This window comes from Somniosus microcephalus, unplaced genomic scaffold, assembly GCF_052327205.1.
Source record: "Somniosus microcephalus isolate GS21.2 unplaced genomic scaffold, FLI_Smic_1.0 scaffold336, whole genome shotgun sequence".
In the NCBI taxonomy this organism is placed as follows: Eukaryota; Metazoa; Chordata; class Chondrichthyes; order Squaliformes; family Somniosidae; genus Somniosus; species Somniosus microcephalus.
The window spans coordinates 280,619-296,956 of NW_028225523.1; the positions used below are offsets into that span (position 1 = coordinate 280,619).

A 16,338-nucleotide genomic window follows, 5' to 3' on the forward strand; every position below is an offset into this window, starting at 1 on the left:
ATAAATAAGTTAAAAAAAATAATTTAAACAATAATTTTTTTTTTGAAAAAAATAAATTTTTAATAAAAAGGGTCTAAAACTAAACTTACCTTATTGTAGATTCTTTAAAATAATAAACCTGTGGAAAAAACATTTCTAAATTGCACTAAAACACCACTTAAATACTTACGTGTGCTTTTTACAAGCGCAAAGACCGGAGGCCTTTAGACATGCGCAAATCCCCCAAACCAGAGGAAATCCAAGACGCACGCGCTGCCCCCTACAGCGCACGCGCTAGCCTCTTCACCTCTTGGGTTAGAGGAGAGGAAATGCCAGTTTTCAGCACATGCGCTGTGCATGCTGAAAACCGGCATTTCCTCCGGCCAGACGCGTGAGTACTCACGTGTTTGGGGAGGAATTACTGCCCCATTGAATGGCTAGTGCCATTCGTTTGCCGCTGACCGTAAAATCTGGGCCGATATCTCCTTATGTGGCTGGTGTCAAATTTTGTTTGATAACTACATTAAGGCAGTATATAAATGCAAGTTGTTGTTGTACAGAAATGTTTTTGAGGGGATTGTACATGTTTATATTTTGGTTTTTCGTGAATAAAGTTTTGGCAAAAAAATCCATGGCTCTGGTGCTGTCTATTTGGTGATGTTACCAAGGTAAATATTTGCTGAATCACCCTGAAATGAAGTGTGGCGGCAAAACCACTTCCTGCATCGCAGTGACTGAATCAGGAAATAGTCTCTTGGGTTGGGAGAAAGGCAGAGTGTAAATTGATTGTTGAGTTCCGACAGTAAATCACCAATCTTGATCTCTGCTCGATTGTATTGGGTGACGATGGCGGGTTCAGCTTCACCACCTGCCAGAAGAGCACAGCTCGGCGAGGACGCACATTCTACCGTTAGAATTAATAGGATGTATATCAGAATCAGCGATTGCTTCACTCGGACTGTTGGCGGGATAATCCGCCCATTTGCTCTTGCAGGGGCGAGTATTCTTGTTCTGAGGGAATTGCAATTAATGGCTTTATCCGGCGTCCTCGCAAAAGTGGCTGAACCTTTTGATCTGTTCTTGAGGGCAATAAAACCAGGGAGCATCGTAGTTGAGTTTGAGGAAAGAAACCCACTGAGCGAAGACACATTAAATCTATTCCTCCAAAAACTCAAGGCCAGGCTGCAGGAACTGATGCCCTCTGGTAACTTCTGGATCGAGAGAGTTGAAGACCCTGCGAATGCCGGAGCCCCACTGGAGCCGCTGATCTCAGGTAACTCGTTCATATTCACAAGGAGGGGGCTGAACATTGACCCGGATTTTATGGGGCTATGACCGGGTAATGAAGGGGGGTGGGAGGATTCAGGAAAGAGTAAATTTAAAAGCAGCGAGAGAAATGTCAAGGCTCTAGAGCAGAGTAGAGTTTTAGGTAAAAATAAGCAGAGTGGGTCAGGAAGGGACAAAGAGAGTAACAAAAGTAATAAGGCATCAGTGACTAAGGTGACATCAGGGGAAAATAGAAATAAGTCAAAGCTAAAGGCACTGGTCTAGAAATTCAGCTGTTTGCGCCAGCCGTTAGCGCCAGATTTCCGGCGCTATCCACTTAGCGCCCGGGCACCGCCGGATCTGCGCCTACGCCGAAATTCAGCTGGGCTTTAGCGCCGGCGCAAAGTGTTAGCGCCCGGTCAGCTGCGCGCGCATCTTATGACGTCATTCCGTCGTGCAACGCCGTTTGTGCGCCCCAAACCGGAAATTCAGTGGCGCCCGGCCGATGTTGGCGTGGCGCTGCTAAGAACTGTGAAATGGAACTCAACAGAGGCCCTGTGGGATTCGGGGAGTGCTAATTAAAGGGCACATCCACTCACCCATAAAAGCTAGGCATTTCGCTGCAATGACTTGACTGGTTTGGATTTCTGCACAGAGAGCAAGGCACAGAGATTACTGATTTCGGACACCATAGGAGAGGTATTTTTGGCTTCTAGCCAGTGCTTTGACATTTGCATCCTTGTGATTTTGCTGTTTGGAACTTTGTAATGGGGGCTGCATGGGGGGCCAACCCTCATTTCCTACATTTTGTGCGAAGGGCTGGCAGACGCTTTGAGACAGGCCCAGGCATGCCTAGACGCAGAGGGGCCATTAGGCGTCGCCAACGTAGGCCTTACCCAGTCAGGCAATACCGGGAGCAGGTCTCATATCTCACCATGACTGCGGCGCATTTTGTTAAGAGGCTGCGCTTCAGAAGGGAGGTGGTTGAAGAGATCTGCCAGCTGCTTCATGCAGATTTGCAGCCACAGCTCATGTCCAGGGCGTCTCTCTCGGTGGAAGTGAAGGTCACGGTGGCTCTCAGCTTTTATGCAAGCGGCTCCTTCCAAGCCGCTGCTGGGGACATCGCGACCATCTCCCAGTTCGCCACGCATCGCTGCATCCGACAGGTCACCGAAGCACTTTTTGCGAGGAGGCACCAATTCATCTCCTTCCCCATGACCCAACACAAGCAGGAGCAGCGTGCATTCGGATTTGCCAGGATCGCGGCCTTCCCCATGGTGCAGGGCGCCATTGACTGCACGCATGTGGCTATGCGGGCACCTATCCACAATGCCGAGCAATACCGCAACCGGAAGGGCTACCATTCCCTAAATGTGCAGCTGGTGTGTGACCACAGGCAGCGCATCCTAGCTGTCAATGCCCGCTTCCCAGGAAGCATCCACGATGCCTTTATCCTGCGACAGACTACTGTGGCTGACATGTTCCAGGCACAGCCTCAACCAAGGGGATGGCTTCTCGGGGACAAGGGCACCCTTTGTGCACATGGCTCATGACCCCGCTCCGCGCGCCCAGGACCCCAGCGGAGCTGGCATACAACGAAAGCCATCAAGCCACAAGGAACCTAATAGAGCAAACGATAGGCGTCCTCAAGCAACGGTTCCGTTGCCTGGATCGTTCGGCCGGGTCTCTTCAGTATTCGCCGGATAGAGTCTCCCAGTTCGTCGTGGTCTGCTGCATGCTCCACAACCTGGCTATCCGCAGGACTCAGGCACTGCCACCTGACATTGCCCCACCACCTCAGGAGGACGAGCAGGAGGACCCTGAGGAGGAGCAGCACCAGGCCAGGAGGGAGCGACAAGGTCCAAGGGCCGTCCGCCGGGGGCTTATTGCTCGACACTTCTAGGCCCCCTGTCAGGGAATGGCCTGGCCCACTGGACGCAGCCGCTTCGCAAGCCCTCAGCTGGTTAACCCAACAACCACTTGAAACATGACACCTGCACATGGTGAATAAATAAACATCTTTATTTGAAAACCTCAGGGCCCTTCCCACATGGAAGAGCAAAACAGAGAAGACCCCCAAAAAACAGTAACAAACTTCTGTCACTCCCAAAACCTGGGGAGGACTAACATAACATCAGCATCCAAATGGCCTCGTCACTGGCCTAACAAAAACAAGCCCCCGCAACAACACAAAGACCCCCATAAAACAAAAACACATAATGCCCCCCAGAACAGAAGCCCCCGCATCACCCAAACCCTCGCTCAACACACTCTATTGGGTGTGGCGAGAGGGCGAGTCTGTCGACAGGCGTCTTTTGCCCCGGCCCGTCCTGCTGCTGCGCCTCAAGCTGGGCCGTGAGGCTGTGCCGAGGCTGGGGGAAGGATCCTCAGGGCGACAAGGCGTCTCGCCAGATGCCCTTGGGGGTCGGCCTACACGAGGGCGGGCCCGGGAGGGGCCGGCTGGTGGCTGCTGCAGCTGTGGGTGGCCCTCTTCAGTGGCTGCAGTAGCTCCTTGCACCCTGGCTGGGGGAGTGGCAGGCTCGCCTGCACCAATGGGGACAAGGTGGGTGATGCCAGGCGCGCGCTGGTCGCCAGACACACGTGCACTCGGGCGGCCTGGCCGGGGAGCAAGCGCGCCAAACTGTTGGTCGCCAGACCGGTGTGCGGCAGCAGGGCGGCGGCTGGCCTGGCGACGCCTCCGCGCCAGTGCGAGGGTCGCAGAAGTCAGTGCCCCAACTGCGCCGGCATGTCCCCGCATCTGCAGTCCCATTGTCTGCACAGCACCTCTCAGCTGGCGACTGGCGTGCTGCGCTGCCTCGAGTTGGTCGACCCCCCTCTCATGCGCTGCCACAAGGAGCTCCACCCCCCTGGCGTGCGCTGCAGCGAAAAGCTCTAGGCCCCTGGCCTGGGCTTGGCCGAAAGCCACCACACTTTGAGCGAGGCTTTCGATTGCCTGAGGCATCTGTGCCAGCACCTCCATGATTTCCACGTGGCGGCGCTCCGACGCCGCCGACATCTCGTCCAGGAGGCGCACCTCCTGGGCGACGTCTGAGTCCGGACTGGAGGGCGCCTCCACCCTCTGGCCAGAAGGCTGGCGTGCCGCCGGAGCGCTGCCGCGTGCGGCCACGCCACTGTCACCAGGTTCTGCCCTCCCCTCCACCGCCTCCCCCCTCTGGGCAGAAGGGTCGCGTGCCGCCGGAGCCTTGCCGCGGGCGTCCATGCCACTGGGACCAGGTTCGGGGCTCCCGTCCCCCGCCTCCCCCTGGCTCTCCGGCACGCCAGACGTCTCCCCTTCATTGGCATCTCCTGGAGCGGAGGAGGGTTCCCCCGAGGTGGCGCCTTCCTGCTGCTCCTCGACGTCCTCCTCCTCCGAGGGCCTGGCTGTGTGGGCTTCAGGGAGCACCTCCTCCTCACCAGCTGAAAGCAGGAAGGCACAAGTGTAGCTTTAGAGTGAGGACAGGCCGACAGCGAGGGAGGCCGCACTGGTGCATTATGCGCATTTATCGGCCAGTGGGGAAGGATGTAGATCTGATGCGCGAGGGCAAGGATAGAGGTGCAGCCGGTCCTGTCCTTACCAGTGGGCTCCAGTATAGGGTCGGCGTCGCCGATCGCCACAGGCCCAATCACCGGGTGCCGCAGCAGTCGGGCCACCCTCTCTTCCAGAGGCGTTAGCTCCTGGAAATCGCGAGGGCCTCCACCAGTGACACGGAGGCTCCTGGCGTTCCTCGCCAGCTTGGCCTGCAAGAGAAAGGAGGGCGTCTAAGTACAGTGTGGTGCCCCGTTGCTGTGTGTGAGGCCTGCCATGGTGGAATAGCTTGCACAGTGTGGTGCCCTGTAGCTGTGTGTGAGGCCTCCCATGGTGGAATAGTAAGTACAGTGTGGTGCCCCGTTGCTGTGTGTGAGGCCTCCCATGGTGGAATAGTAAGTACAGTGTGGTGCCCCGTTGCTGTGTGTGAGGCCTCCCATGGTGGAATAGCTTGCACAGTGTGGTGCCCTGCAGCTGTGTGTGAGGCCTCCCATGGTGGAATAGCTTGCACAGTGTGGTGCCCTGTAGCTGTGTGTGAGGCCTCCCATGGTGGAATAGTAAGTACAGTGTGGTGCCCCGTTGCTGTGTGTGAGGCCTCCCATGGTGGAATAGTAAGTACAGTGTGGTGCCCCGTTGCTGTGTGTGAGGCCTCCCATGGTGGAATAGCTTGCACAGTGTTGTGCCCTGTAGCTGTGTGTGAGGCCTCCCATGGTGGAATAGCTTGCACAGTGTGGTGCCCTGTAGCTGTGTGTGAGGCCTCCCATGGTGGAATAGTAAGTACAGTGTGGTGCCCCGTAGCTGTGTGTGAGGCCTCCCATGGTGGAATAGCTTGCACAGTGTGGTAAGTGCAGAAAGAGCTCTTGATTAACATGCAAGTGCCATTGCAGCGGCAGCAGGGCTGGGCATTAGACCTTGGATGTCCCTTTGGCCCTAATGGGAGGTGCACATGCAAGGATGAGGGGGACATTGGAAAGGGTACTCACCTTGACCAGCCGACATAGGTCGTTGTATTTCTTGCGGCACTGGTCCGCACTCCTGGGAACATCTGAGTTGGAGGAGACCCTCCGGGCAATTTTGGTCCACGCCTCCCTGAACTGGCTCCTGGGAGCCTTCCTGCCACTAGCCGGGCAAACGACCCGTCTTCTTTTGCGCACCCCATGAAGGAGCACACCCAGCGCATGCTCAGAGAAGCGCTCGGCTCTTTCACGGGCCCTCTCCATGACCTCCAGGCGTTGATATGCCACACAACCAGTCCTGAGGCCTAGTTGCAGGGCTACAGCATGCAGGGCGTGGCTGCAGTCAAAGTTGACCCTTCCCCCTTTAAGAGCTGGCCGGCGTCAGGGTGTCTGCTGACACTCACCACATGATCGCACCTGCGCTGCGCCCGGAATCGGCGTTATTAGGCTGCATCGCCGGATTAGCGCCTGAACACAGGGTTCCAACGCCTTTTGCAGCGCTCGGCCAAAAAGTTGGCCAAATCTACTGAATTTCGGCGAGCTCGCCTGCACTTTCCGGCGGGCGCTAAATTTGACGAGCGCCCGACTTTAGCGCCGCAATAGCGTCCGAACTGAATTTCTAGGCCACTATATCTGAATGTGTGAAGCATTCGCAACAAAATAGATGAATTAATCGCGCAGATAGAAATGAACAGGTTTGATCTAATAGCCATAACGGAGACGTGGTTGTAAAGTGGCCAAGGTTGGGAACTAAATATTCTAGGATACATATCTTTTAGAAGGGATAGGCAAAATGGAAAAGGAGGCGGGGTAGCCCTGATAATAAAGGATAGGATAAAGACAGTAGAGAGAAAGGATCTTAGCTCTGAAAATCAAGAAGTAGAATCGGTTTGGGTGGAACTAAGAAACAGCAAGGGGCAGAAAATATTTACAATTTCAAAACCTAGCTCATTAGCATTTTAATCAACTTTCATCTCAGTGCCTTTTTTAAACACGTGAATACATTTTGCTTTAAAATGCACCCTTAAATACAAGTGTTTTTTTCCAAATCCTGTTTGCGGAAGATGTTCAAAAATCTTGAAATATGACACTCTGCCATTCTTACATGCAAATCTCAATACCTCACACTTGGCTGCATTAAAATACAAGAGGTAGAATTTCCATTGGCTCACGCTATGTTTCTGCTTTGAACTACATTGGATTACACTACATTTCTACATTGGATTACACTACATTTCTACATTGGATTACACTACATTTCTACATTGGATTACACTTGCCGTGTCTCTATCGCTGAAAAGGTAAAAAGATTTTTACCTTTAAACTTCCGGCTATGTGTCTGCTGAACTGGTTCTACTCGTTTTTCAACGCTGCTGGCTTGTAGGTAGCAGCTCCACTTGCTGTCCAGTGACTCGTTTTACCGGTTTTCAGCTTTGCTGGTCGCTGCCTTGTGATTTTACCTATTTTCCACCGCTTTGATCTACGGTGACCTCCAACTTGCATCAATTTCGCCATCATCTTTCTGCACCGCTACCGACTCTCATTCCTACAGCAACTACCTCCAACCTCGAACTCTCTACCCTTCAAATAGCTTCTGGACTTCACTCGCCTGCATTGGACAGCGGTTCATCGATGTTCCATACCGGCCCCATCCTGCTTACGTTGGCTTTGTCCTTCCTTGGGACCTCTGACTCTGACCCTGGCTTCCCTACTATTGTCTCCAACCTATTCCCTGCTACCAGGAAATATGTATTCCATTAATTATTACATTTAAACAGGCCTATGTGACCTGAGCTTTTCCCATGTCCATTCGTGTGTGCACTTTGGCTACCGCTCCGCACCCGAGCCATTCCACTTTTTCCCCCTACTTTCCTTTTCTCTCGATCCCTCCCTGACCGCTCTCTCCTGTCGGCATGCCTCCTTTCATCTCTCCTCTCTCGGATATACTGCCCTCCCAAATCGCTACCCCAATCCTTCATTACTCTTCGACCATCCTACTCTCCTGCCACCGTTCTCGGCTTCGCTGCCTCTTAGATAAGCCTACAGCTTCCCTCTGTGCCTCTCTTGGCATCCTACGAAGGGCCCATCGAGGCACTCATCGCTGCCGCCTTACGAGCAGCAATCACAACTGCCCCATCCTACTCTCTCGCCGACCTTCCGCCCAGCGCGCCCACAGGGGGCAAATCTTGCCAATCTCCTTCCCATCCAACTCATCCCCCCCCCAGCGCTGACCCTGTGGATGCTGGCAGTGGGGCAGCCATCACCGACCCTCTCTGCATCTCCCTCCAGAATGTCCGTTCACTTGCAAACAAGGCCCCTTGCCATCCATGAGCTTATCGTGGATCATTGCATCGACATCATGGCCCTGACAGAAACTTGGTTGAGGGGTGATGACACCTTGCCCTTAAATGAAGCTTCCCCGCCTGGCTATACCTTCCACCACTTGCCCCGCTCAGACCGTTGTGGTGGCGGTGTGGCTCTCATTACCAAATCACACCTTGGTCTCCCTATTCCTCTGGCAGCTTCTCTTCCTTTGAGCATTTCACCTTATTCCAGCCCTCCCACCTCTCATTTAAAATTCTTGTTCTCTACCCAAGTACCAAAAATGTTTTATTACTGAGATATCTTCGCTGTTCTCCTCCCTCAGCCTCTGCACCGAACGACTTCTCATCCTCGGTGATTTCAACCTCCATCTCAATTCGTCATGCTCTCTCTCCTCTGCGTTCACTAGCCTCCAAACCTCCCTTAATCGCTCCCTCCATGTAAACTCCCCAACCCATATTCACGGCCACCCCCTCAATCTTGCTATCTCTCATGGCCTCACTACTCCCATCATGTCAATCGCCAATAAGGCCATCTCTGACCATTTCTTCATATAGCCCTCCACCCACATGCCCCTTCCACCCACCCCCCCAACCCTACTTCCTTCTGTGTCCGCCCCTGAAAAAAACTCTCTCCTAACTCTCTTTCAACTGCATTTATGAAATCCCAACTGTCCAGCCTCTGGCCCGCCATTCACCATGACATTTCTGCAGCTACCGATCTGCTCAACCACACCCTCACCACTATCTTTGGTGCCCTAGTCCCATCTAATTACCCTCTCTCACCCTGGCCGTTTCCCCTGGTACGGCGCTCATCTTCGCTCCCTTAAATCCGAGGGATGCAGACTTGAACAGATATGGCGGACAACTGGTTTAGCCATTCACCACCAGATCTGGCTGGACCACATAACGCATTATCGGGTCCTGCTCTCGTCTGCCAAAATTCCTCACTATTCCAGAATCATTCTGGAATGCAAAGATAAACCCCGGCTCCTATTCTCTACTGCTAACTGTCTTCTTAAACCCCTCTCTCCTGTCTCCTTCACCCTCACTTCCGATAACAAATGTGAGGAGCTCATAGACTTCTCTCTTGTCTCTAAGATTGAGACCATCCATTCAGCTGCCTCTGCCACTTCCCTTCCTTCCCCTAGCCCACCGGGCCAAACTTCCTCTAAGGTTCCCCCCCTGCCCTAGCCCTGAACTCACATCTATCTCTAGTTTCTCTCCGATCTCCCCTCATGACCTCTCCGTGCTCATCTTGTCCATGAGACCCATTTCCTGCTCCCTCGACCCTATTCCCACCAAACTGCTGACCACCCAACTTCCTTTTCTGGCTCCCATGTTAGCTGATATTGTTAACGGTTCTCTCTCCTCAGGTACTGTCCCCCTCTCCCTCAAATCTGTTGTCATTACCCCTCTCCTCAAAGAACCAAACCTTGATCCCTCCATCCTTGCAAACTACCGCCCCATCTCCAACCTCCCTTTCCTCACCAAAGTCCTTGAACGTGTTGTTGCCTCCCAAATCCGTGCCCATCTTTCCCGCAATTCCATGTTTGAATCCCTCCAATCAGGTTTCCGCCCTTGCCACAGTGCCGAAACGGCTCTCATCAAAATCACAAATGACATCCTTTGTGACTGTGACAAAGGTAAACTATCCCTCCTCATCCTTCTTGGCTTGTCTGCAGCCTTTGACACAGTTGACTACTTCATCCTTCTCCAATGCCTCTCCACCGTCGTCCAGCTGGGTGGGACTGCACTCGCCTGGTTCCATTCTTATCTATCTAATCGTAACCAGTGAATCACCTGCAACGGCTTCTCTTCCCGCTCCCGCATCGTTACCTCTGGTGTCCCCCAAGGATCGATGCTTGGCCCCCTCCTATTTCTCATCTACATGTTGCCCCTTGGCGATATCATCCAAAAACACAGTGTCAGTTTCCACATGTACGCTGACGACACCCAGCTCTACCTCACTACCACTTCTCTCGACCCCGCCACGGTGTCTGAATTGTCAGACTGCTTGTCCGACATCCAGTTCTCCAATTAAGTATTGGGAAAACCGAAGCCATTGTTTTTGGTCCCCGCCACAAACTCCGTTCCCTAGGCACTGATTCCATCCCTCTCCCTAAACATCTGTCTGAGGCTGAACCACACTGTTCGCAACCTTGGTGTCATATTTGACCCTGAAATGAGCTTCCGACCAGATATCCGCAGCATAGCAAAGACTGTCATAACACCGTCCCTCTCCGCCCTTGCCTCAGCTCATCTGCTGCTGAAACCCTCATCCATGCCTTTGTTACCTCTAGACTTGACTATTCCAACGCACTCCTGGCTGGCCTCCCACATTCCACCCTACGTAAACTTGAGGTCATCCAAAACTTGTCTGCCTGTGTTCTAACTTGCACCAAGTCCCATTCGCCCATCACCCCTATGCTCGCTGACATACATTGGCTCCCGGTTAAGCAGCGCCTCAATTTCAAAATTCTCGTCCTTGTTTTCAAATCCCTCCATGGCCTCGCCCCTCCCTATCTCTGTAATCTCCTTCAGCCCCACAACCCCCGAGATATCTTTGCTCCTCTAATTCTGCCCTCTTGAGCATCCCTGATTATAATGGCTCAACCTTTGGTGGCCGTGCCTTCTGTTGCTTTGGCCCTAAGCTCTGGAATTCCCTGCCTAAACCTGTCTGCCTCGCTACCTCTCTTTCCTCCTTTAAGATGCTTCTTAAAACCTACCTCTTTGATGAAACTTTTGGTCACCTGCCCTAATTTATCCTTATGTGGATCGTGTCAAATTTTTTGTCTTAAAATACTCCTGTGCAGTGCCTTGGGACATTTTAGTATGTTAAAGGCGCTATATAAATACAAGTTGCTGTTGTTGTTGTAATGTTGAGCTGTGTCATTCAATTCCTCAGGCTTGAAACAGGGATTAGGAGCGCGATCTTGCCAGCCCTGGGGAGGCGGGTATGGAGGCGGGATTGCCGGGAAAATGGCAGAATTTGGGGGTGGGTGCCCAACCCGCCTCCAAGCCATGTTGCCAGGAGGTGGGTAGCCGTCCCGTGCCGGGTCCCGTCTCCTTGGAGGCGGGAAGGGATTACAGCCACTTAACTGCCTGTTAACAGGTAGTTAACAGGCAGAAAATAGGCTTATCACCGTTTTGCCCACACAAGTGCGGGCTTCCCGAAGGCGCCGAACCCGCCAGGGTCACTGAGGCGAGTAGTGGATCTGCAAAAGTGTGTTGTGAAGGTAAGTGATGGGTGCAAGTGTGGAGAGGTGAGTATCTGAGGTAAGTGGCAAGTGTTAGAAAAAGTGTACTTACCTTTGTTTCTTCCTGCAGGCTTCAGTCGGTGGGTATGCGGAGAGTCTCGCACCTCCACGGTAGAGATGACAGATGGCCGTTGCATTCTCCAATGCAACAACCATCTCATTTTTGCAAAAGAAAGAGGTTTGATGAGGTCTTGAATTCAAGACCTCATCAAACTACAGGGAATGTCAGTGTTTGACAGCTTCACAGAGCTGTCAAACGATGACAATTCATCTGTCAAAATCTGCAACCGGCTTTCCCTTAATTGACCGGCTAAGCCCGCTGGTCAATCAAGGGAAATAGCGTGGGTTGGCCAGAAGTTGCTGGAGGCGGGACTGTAACCCGAGAAGTGGGAGTCCTGCCTCCAAAAGCTCTCCATTGGCAAAATCACCCCCTAGGTGTTCATTGTCCCACCACTGTGCAGTTGGCTACCTCGACTGGACTGCAAAATCAGCTCTTAATTGCTTAAATCTTTTGCAGATTGTGGTGATCATTAACTTTTAATATTATGTGTGAGTTTAGGAGGACGTGGAATAAGATTGGATCCGTTCAAATCTATGTTCACCTTTTTTTGTAGAGGTGGATTTTGCACAGCATATTCTGAAAACTGTTTGTAATGAACTTGAAGATAAAGTGAAAGTCCTATCAAGCGAAACAGTGGATTGGCTTGGCATCAGATATACTATAGGGGACATCAACTGCCTTATTAAGGAATTTGAAGAAAAACGTACTAAGATTTCCATGCTGTCACAAAATGGTAAATAAAATTCAAATCAAATGTTCAAATGTTCTCAGTATCTTTTACACCTGAAACAACCAGTATTTTGTGATAAAGGAATATGCATGTAGTGCAAAATCTAAAATGTTGAAATTATTTGGCAAAATAAATCTTAAAATAAAGCAAGGATTGTTACAAAACAAACTTGAAATTGAGAAAATAAGGAACTTGTACATACAGTTCAAAAATACTTCATTGGCTGTAAAGCGCTTTGGAACTTCTTGAGGTTATGAAAGGTGCTGTCGAAATGCAAGTTGTTTGTTTGTTTCTTTCTTTCCTTCCATTCGCTTTAATTTATTTAATCTCCAAATGGAGTTGGATGTATATAAATATATATATATGGAAAAGAGAAATGGCCCAAAAACTTCTCATGACAGGGAAATTAATATTATTTGCAACGTTTACACATCTGGTCAACATAAAAATACATGTAGCATTCCATTACATTCACATTTTACCAATCTAGGTTAACCATGATATATATAAGGTTACATTCCCCGAGACATCATGCCATCAGTGCATCTGTGATTTTCTGATAAGCCTCCTGCTGTGTGCGAGACATGGTTGGTGATGTGGGGTCAAAGAAGATTTTGCCCAGAAGATCACAGGGCACTCCGAAAGTCACAAACGAATGTTACTCAGCATATAGACGGTTGGGTGAAATTAAGATAGCACTATGTATTAGCAGACACGAGGACTCTTTTTGGCAGTTGGAGAATGGTCACTGTGATCGATAGGCGAGGCTGGCATAAAGGTAGTTTGGAGTTTGCTGTAAGGACTCTATTCCATTCTCCCAGTTTCTCTGTCTCCGCCGCATCTGCTCTGATGATGCCACCTTCCATATGAGTGCTTCCGACATGTCTTCCTTTTCCTCAACCAAGGATTCCCCTCTACTGTGGTTGACACGGACCTTGACCGTGTCCGTTTCATTTCCCGCACTTCTGCTCTCACCCTTTCCCCTCCCTCCCGGAACCACAATAGGGTTCCCCTTGTCCTCACCTTTCACCCCAACAGACTCCACATTCAACGGATCATCCTCCGCCATTTCCGCCACCTCCAGTGTGATCCCACCACCAAACACATCTTCCCCTCACTTCCCCTTTCAGCATTCCGAAGGGACCGCTCCCTCCGCGACACCCTGGTCCACTCCTCTATCACCCCCAACACCCCTTCCCCTTCGCCTGGCACCTTCACAGGCAAGCACAGGAGATGCAACACATGCCCTTTTACCTCCTCCCTTCCCACTGTCCAGGGCCCCAAACACTCCTTCCAGGTGAAACAGCGATTTACTTGTACTTCTAGCAATTTAGTATACTGTATTCACTGCTCACAATGCAGTCTCCTCTACATTAGGGAGACCAAACGCAGATTGGGTGACCCCGAGCTTCTGGTCGCCTGTCACTTTTAATTCTCCGCTCCACTCCCACTCTGACCTCTCCATCCTGGGCCTCTTACACTGTTCCAATGAAGCTCAACGTAAGCTCGAAGAACAGCACCTCATCTTTCAATTAGGCACTTTACAGCCTTCTGGACTCAACATCGAGTTCAACAATTTCAGACCATAACCTCTGCCCCTATCATTTTATTTTCTTCTCTCACATGGCAGCTGTTGATGATTCTGCCAGTGCCATTTACACTTCATCTAGAGTCATCTTTTGTTTCTTAACTTGTCCCATTACCTTCTCCTTTTGCCTTGCACCATCATCCCTTTTGTCTCTTAATCTCTCCTGCCTTCCATCCTATCACAGACCTTCCCTTTTGTCTTTCCTCCCCTTCCCCTCTCCCTGCCCCTACACTTGTTAAAAACCTGTTACATCTGCAACTTTTTCCAGTTCTGACGAAGGGTCATCGACCTGAAACGTTAACTCTGTTTCTCGCTCTACAGATGCTGCCTGACCTGCTGAGTATTTCCAGCATTTTCTGTTTTTATTGGAGTTTGCTGTAGTGTTTGAGCAGGTAGTCAGGGACTGTGGCTTTTGGTCTTCCTGGGATGGGAGGAGTGGCTGGGGATAGGGTGGGGTGGGATAATGGGGTGTGTTTGCAGAACTGGGCTCACAGCTTTAGGCACTTTTCTAGCCTTAGACACACTCTCTGTTCTTTCAAAATTTCTTTATGTAATAATCTTTTTTTTTTCATTCCCTCCCACGGTACTGAAATAATGGCCTAGAAATTCAGTTGCCTTAGCGCCGCTTTTGAGGTGCTAGAGGGACTAGCGCCAGAGTTATGGCCAGTTTAGAAATTCCCTGGGGCCCTAAATCGGCGTTGCACCGGTAGCGCTGCGCCGGCACCGATGACGTCATCGGTGTGCGCAGCGTCCCGGTTGCCGTGGTAACCCGCCCGAACTCCGAAATTGAGTTGCGGCCGCCTCGCCCGTGGCAGCCGCAAACAACGTTCTGTCAGAGGTGCCTTACTCCAGTTTGCGCCGGCGCATTAAAGGCCCCGCGGCGGCCGGCCACTTTCCCGCCGGCCGCCTGCCCGCAGCTCCCTCCCCGGACTTCTCCCCCGCCCCCCCCCCCGGAACAGATGCAAGCCCGGCACTTGTCCGAGCTGCCGGGCTCATTTTTAAGCTGATTTGCGCGGGCCGCGGCCGGGTGCAGGCAGCTCCTCCTTAACGGGAGGAGGAGGCCTGCACGTCCCCAGCCTGCCGCACCGCATCGGGTGCCGCAGTGCCGGAATTGCGGCGCGAAACGGCAGTTAGCGCCGATGTACTGCCGCAAAGACCCTTCAGTAGCGCCGGCAGCCGTTTGGGCGCGGCACTACTGAATTTTTGGCGCGCGCAGGGGGACTTAGCGCCGGCACTAACTTCCGGCGCTAAAGCCCTGCCTACGCCAGAACCCAATTTCTAGGCCAATGTTTCTTGCGATTCTATTTGCTTACCATGAGTAACAGTAGAACAGCCGTTAATCCATTTCTTATTGGAATGTCTTGTTGGTTGTGAGTGTAGTAAACATCAAAGGCATGGTTAGATATGTTAGTGCATAGATGACACTGCCTGTTAGATATGTAAACCGCTTCATTAAACATTCTAAATCAATTATTTTGTTTAACAGGAAAAGGAAAAAGTTTCATACTGAATCTTCTTCTGTGTATGACATCTGACAGTGAAGAGGAATACAAGCAAAACAATATGAACCTGAAGGTAGTGGTCACTTTTTTAATGTGTAGGCAAAAAATTGTGATTACATTGTAAAAAGACAATTTAAAAATGTAACTTAATAATTTTGTTTTGATGTGTGTGCATGTGTATATGTGTGACGTGGGATAAAAATAACAGATCCTAAACATCACATGTAGGTGCTCCCCTACATTAGATATAGAATGATGCAATTTGACACTTACCCCAGAGGACAGAAAGTCTCATTCCCGGCTTCATATGCTGTTATTGCGAGATTCTTTGTTCTTGCTCAAGTTTCTAGATGGTGCACTGCATGCTTAGGATAAACTTTCAGAACCAATCTCAACATGCAATTGCTTTTTGTCAGGTCATCATAGAACATCACTGTATTAAATCTAATCATTCTGCATAACATTAAAATATGATGGTCTGAGGCGCGAGTTGGGTAGGATTGATTGGGGAATGTCACTCAAAGGGTTAACGGTGGATAGGCACTGGCAAACATTCAAAGACCGCATGGATGAACTACAGAATTTGTTCATCCCAGTTTGGCATAAAAATAAAACAAAAAAGGTGACTCAACCGTGGCTAACGAGGGAAATTAGGGATAGCATAAGATCCAAGGAGAGGACATATAAATTGGCCAGAAAAAGCAGTAATCCAGAGGATTGGGAGCAGTTTAGGATTCAACAAAGGAGGACAAAGGGATTCATTAAGAAAGGGAAAATAGAATATGAGAGTAAGCTTTCAGGGAACATAAAAACTGACTGTAAAAGCTTTTATAGATATGTGAAGAGAAAAAGATTGGTGAAGTTAAGCGTAGGTCCCTTGCAGTCAGAATCAGGGGAATTTATAATGGGGAACAAAGAAATGGCAGACCAATTAAATACATATTTTGGTTCTGTCTTCACAAAGGAGGACACAAATAACCTCCCAGAGATGTCGGGGAACATAGGGTCTAATGAGAGGGAGGAACTGAAAGAAATCAGTATTTGTAGGGAAATGGTGTTAGGGAAATTGATGGGATTGAAGGCAGATAAATCCCCAGGGCCTGATAATTTACATCCTAGGGTACTTAAGGAAGTGGCCTTAGAAATAAT

The 16,338-nt window shown here is 50.6% G+C and overlaps 1 protein-coding gene across 1 annotated transcript in view; it reads left to right on the forward strand.

Annotated features, from left to right (window-relative positions):
* The first annotated feature begins 697 nt into the window (after positions 1-697).
* The window catches only part of LOC147081823 (uncharacterized), a 39,290-nt gene continuing 23,649 nt past the window's right edge, over positions 698-16,338 (forward strand). Inside the window, exons 1-3 of the mRNA XM_085980654.1 lie at positions 698-1,252; positions 11,923-12,102; positions 15,174-15,262. Coding sequence (XP_085836780.1) covers positions 826-1,252; positions 11,923-12,102; positions 15,174-15,262 — 696 coding nt within the window. The 5' untranslated portion in view covers positions 698-825. The remainder of the gene's footprint in view (positions 1,253-11,922; positions 12,103-15,173; positions 15,263-16,338) is intronic.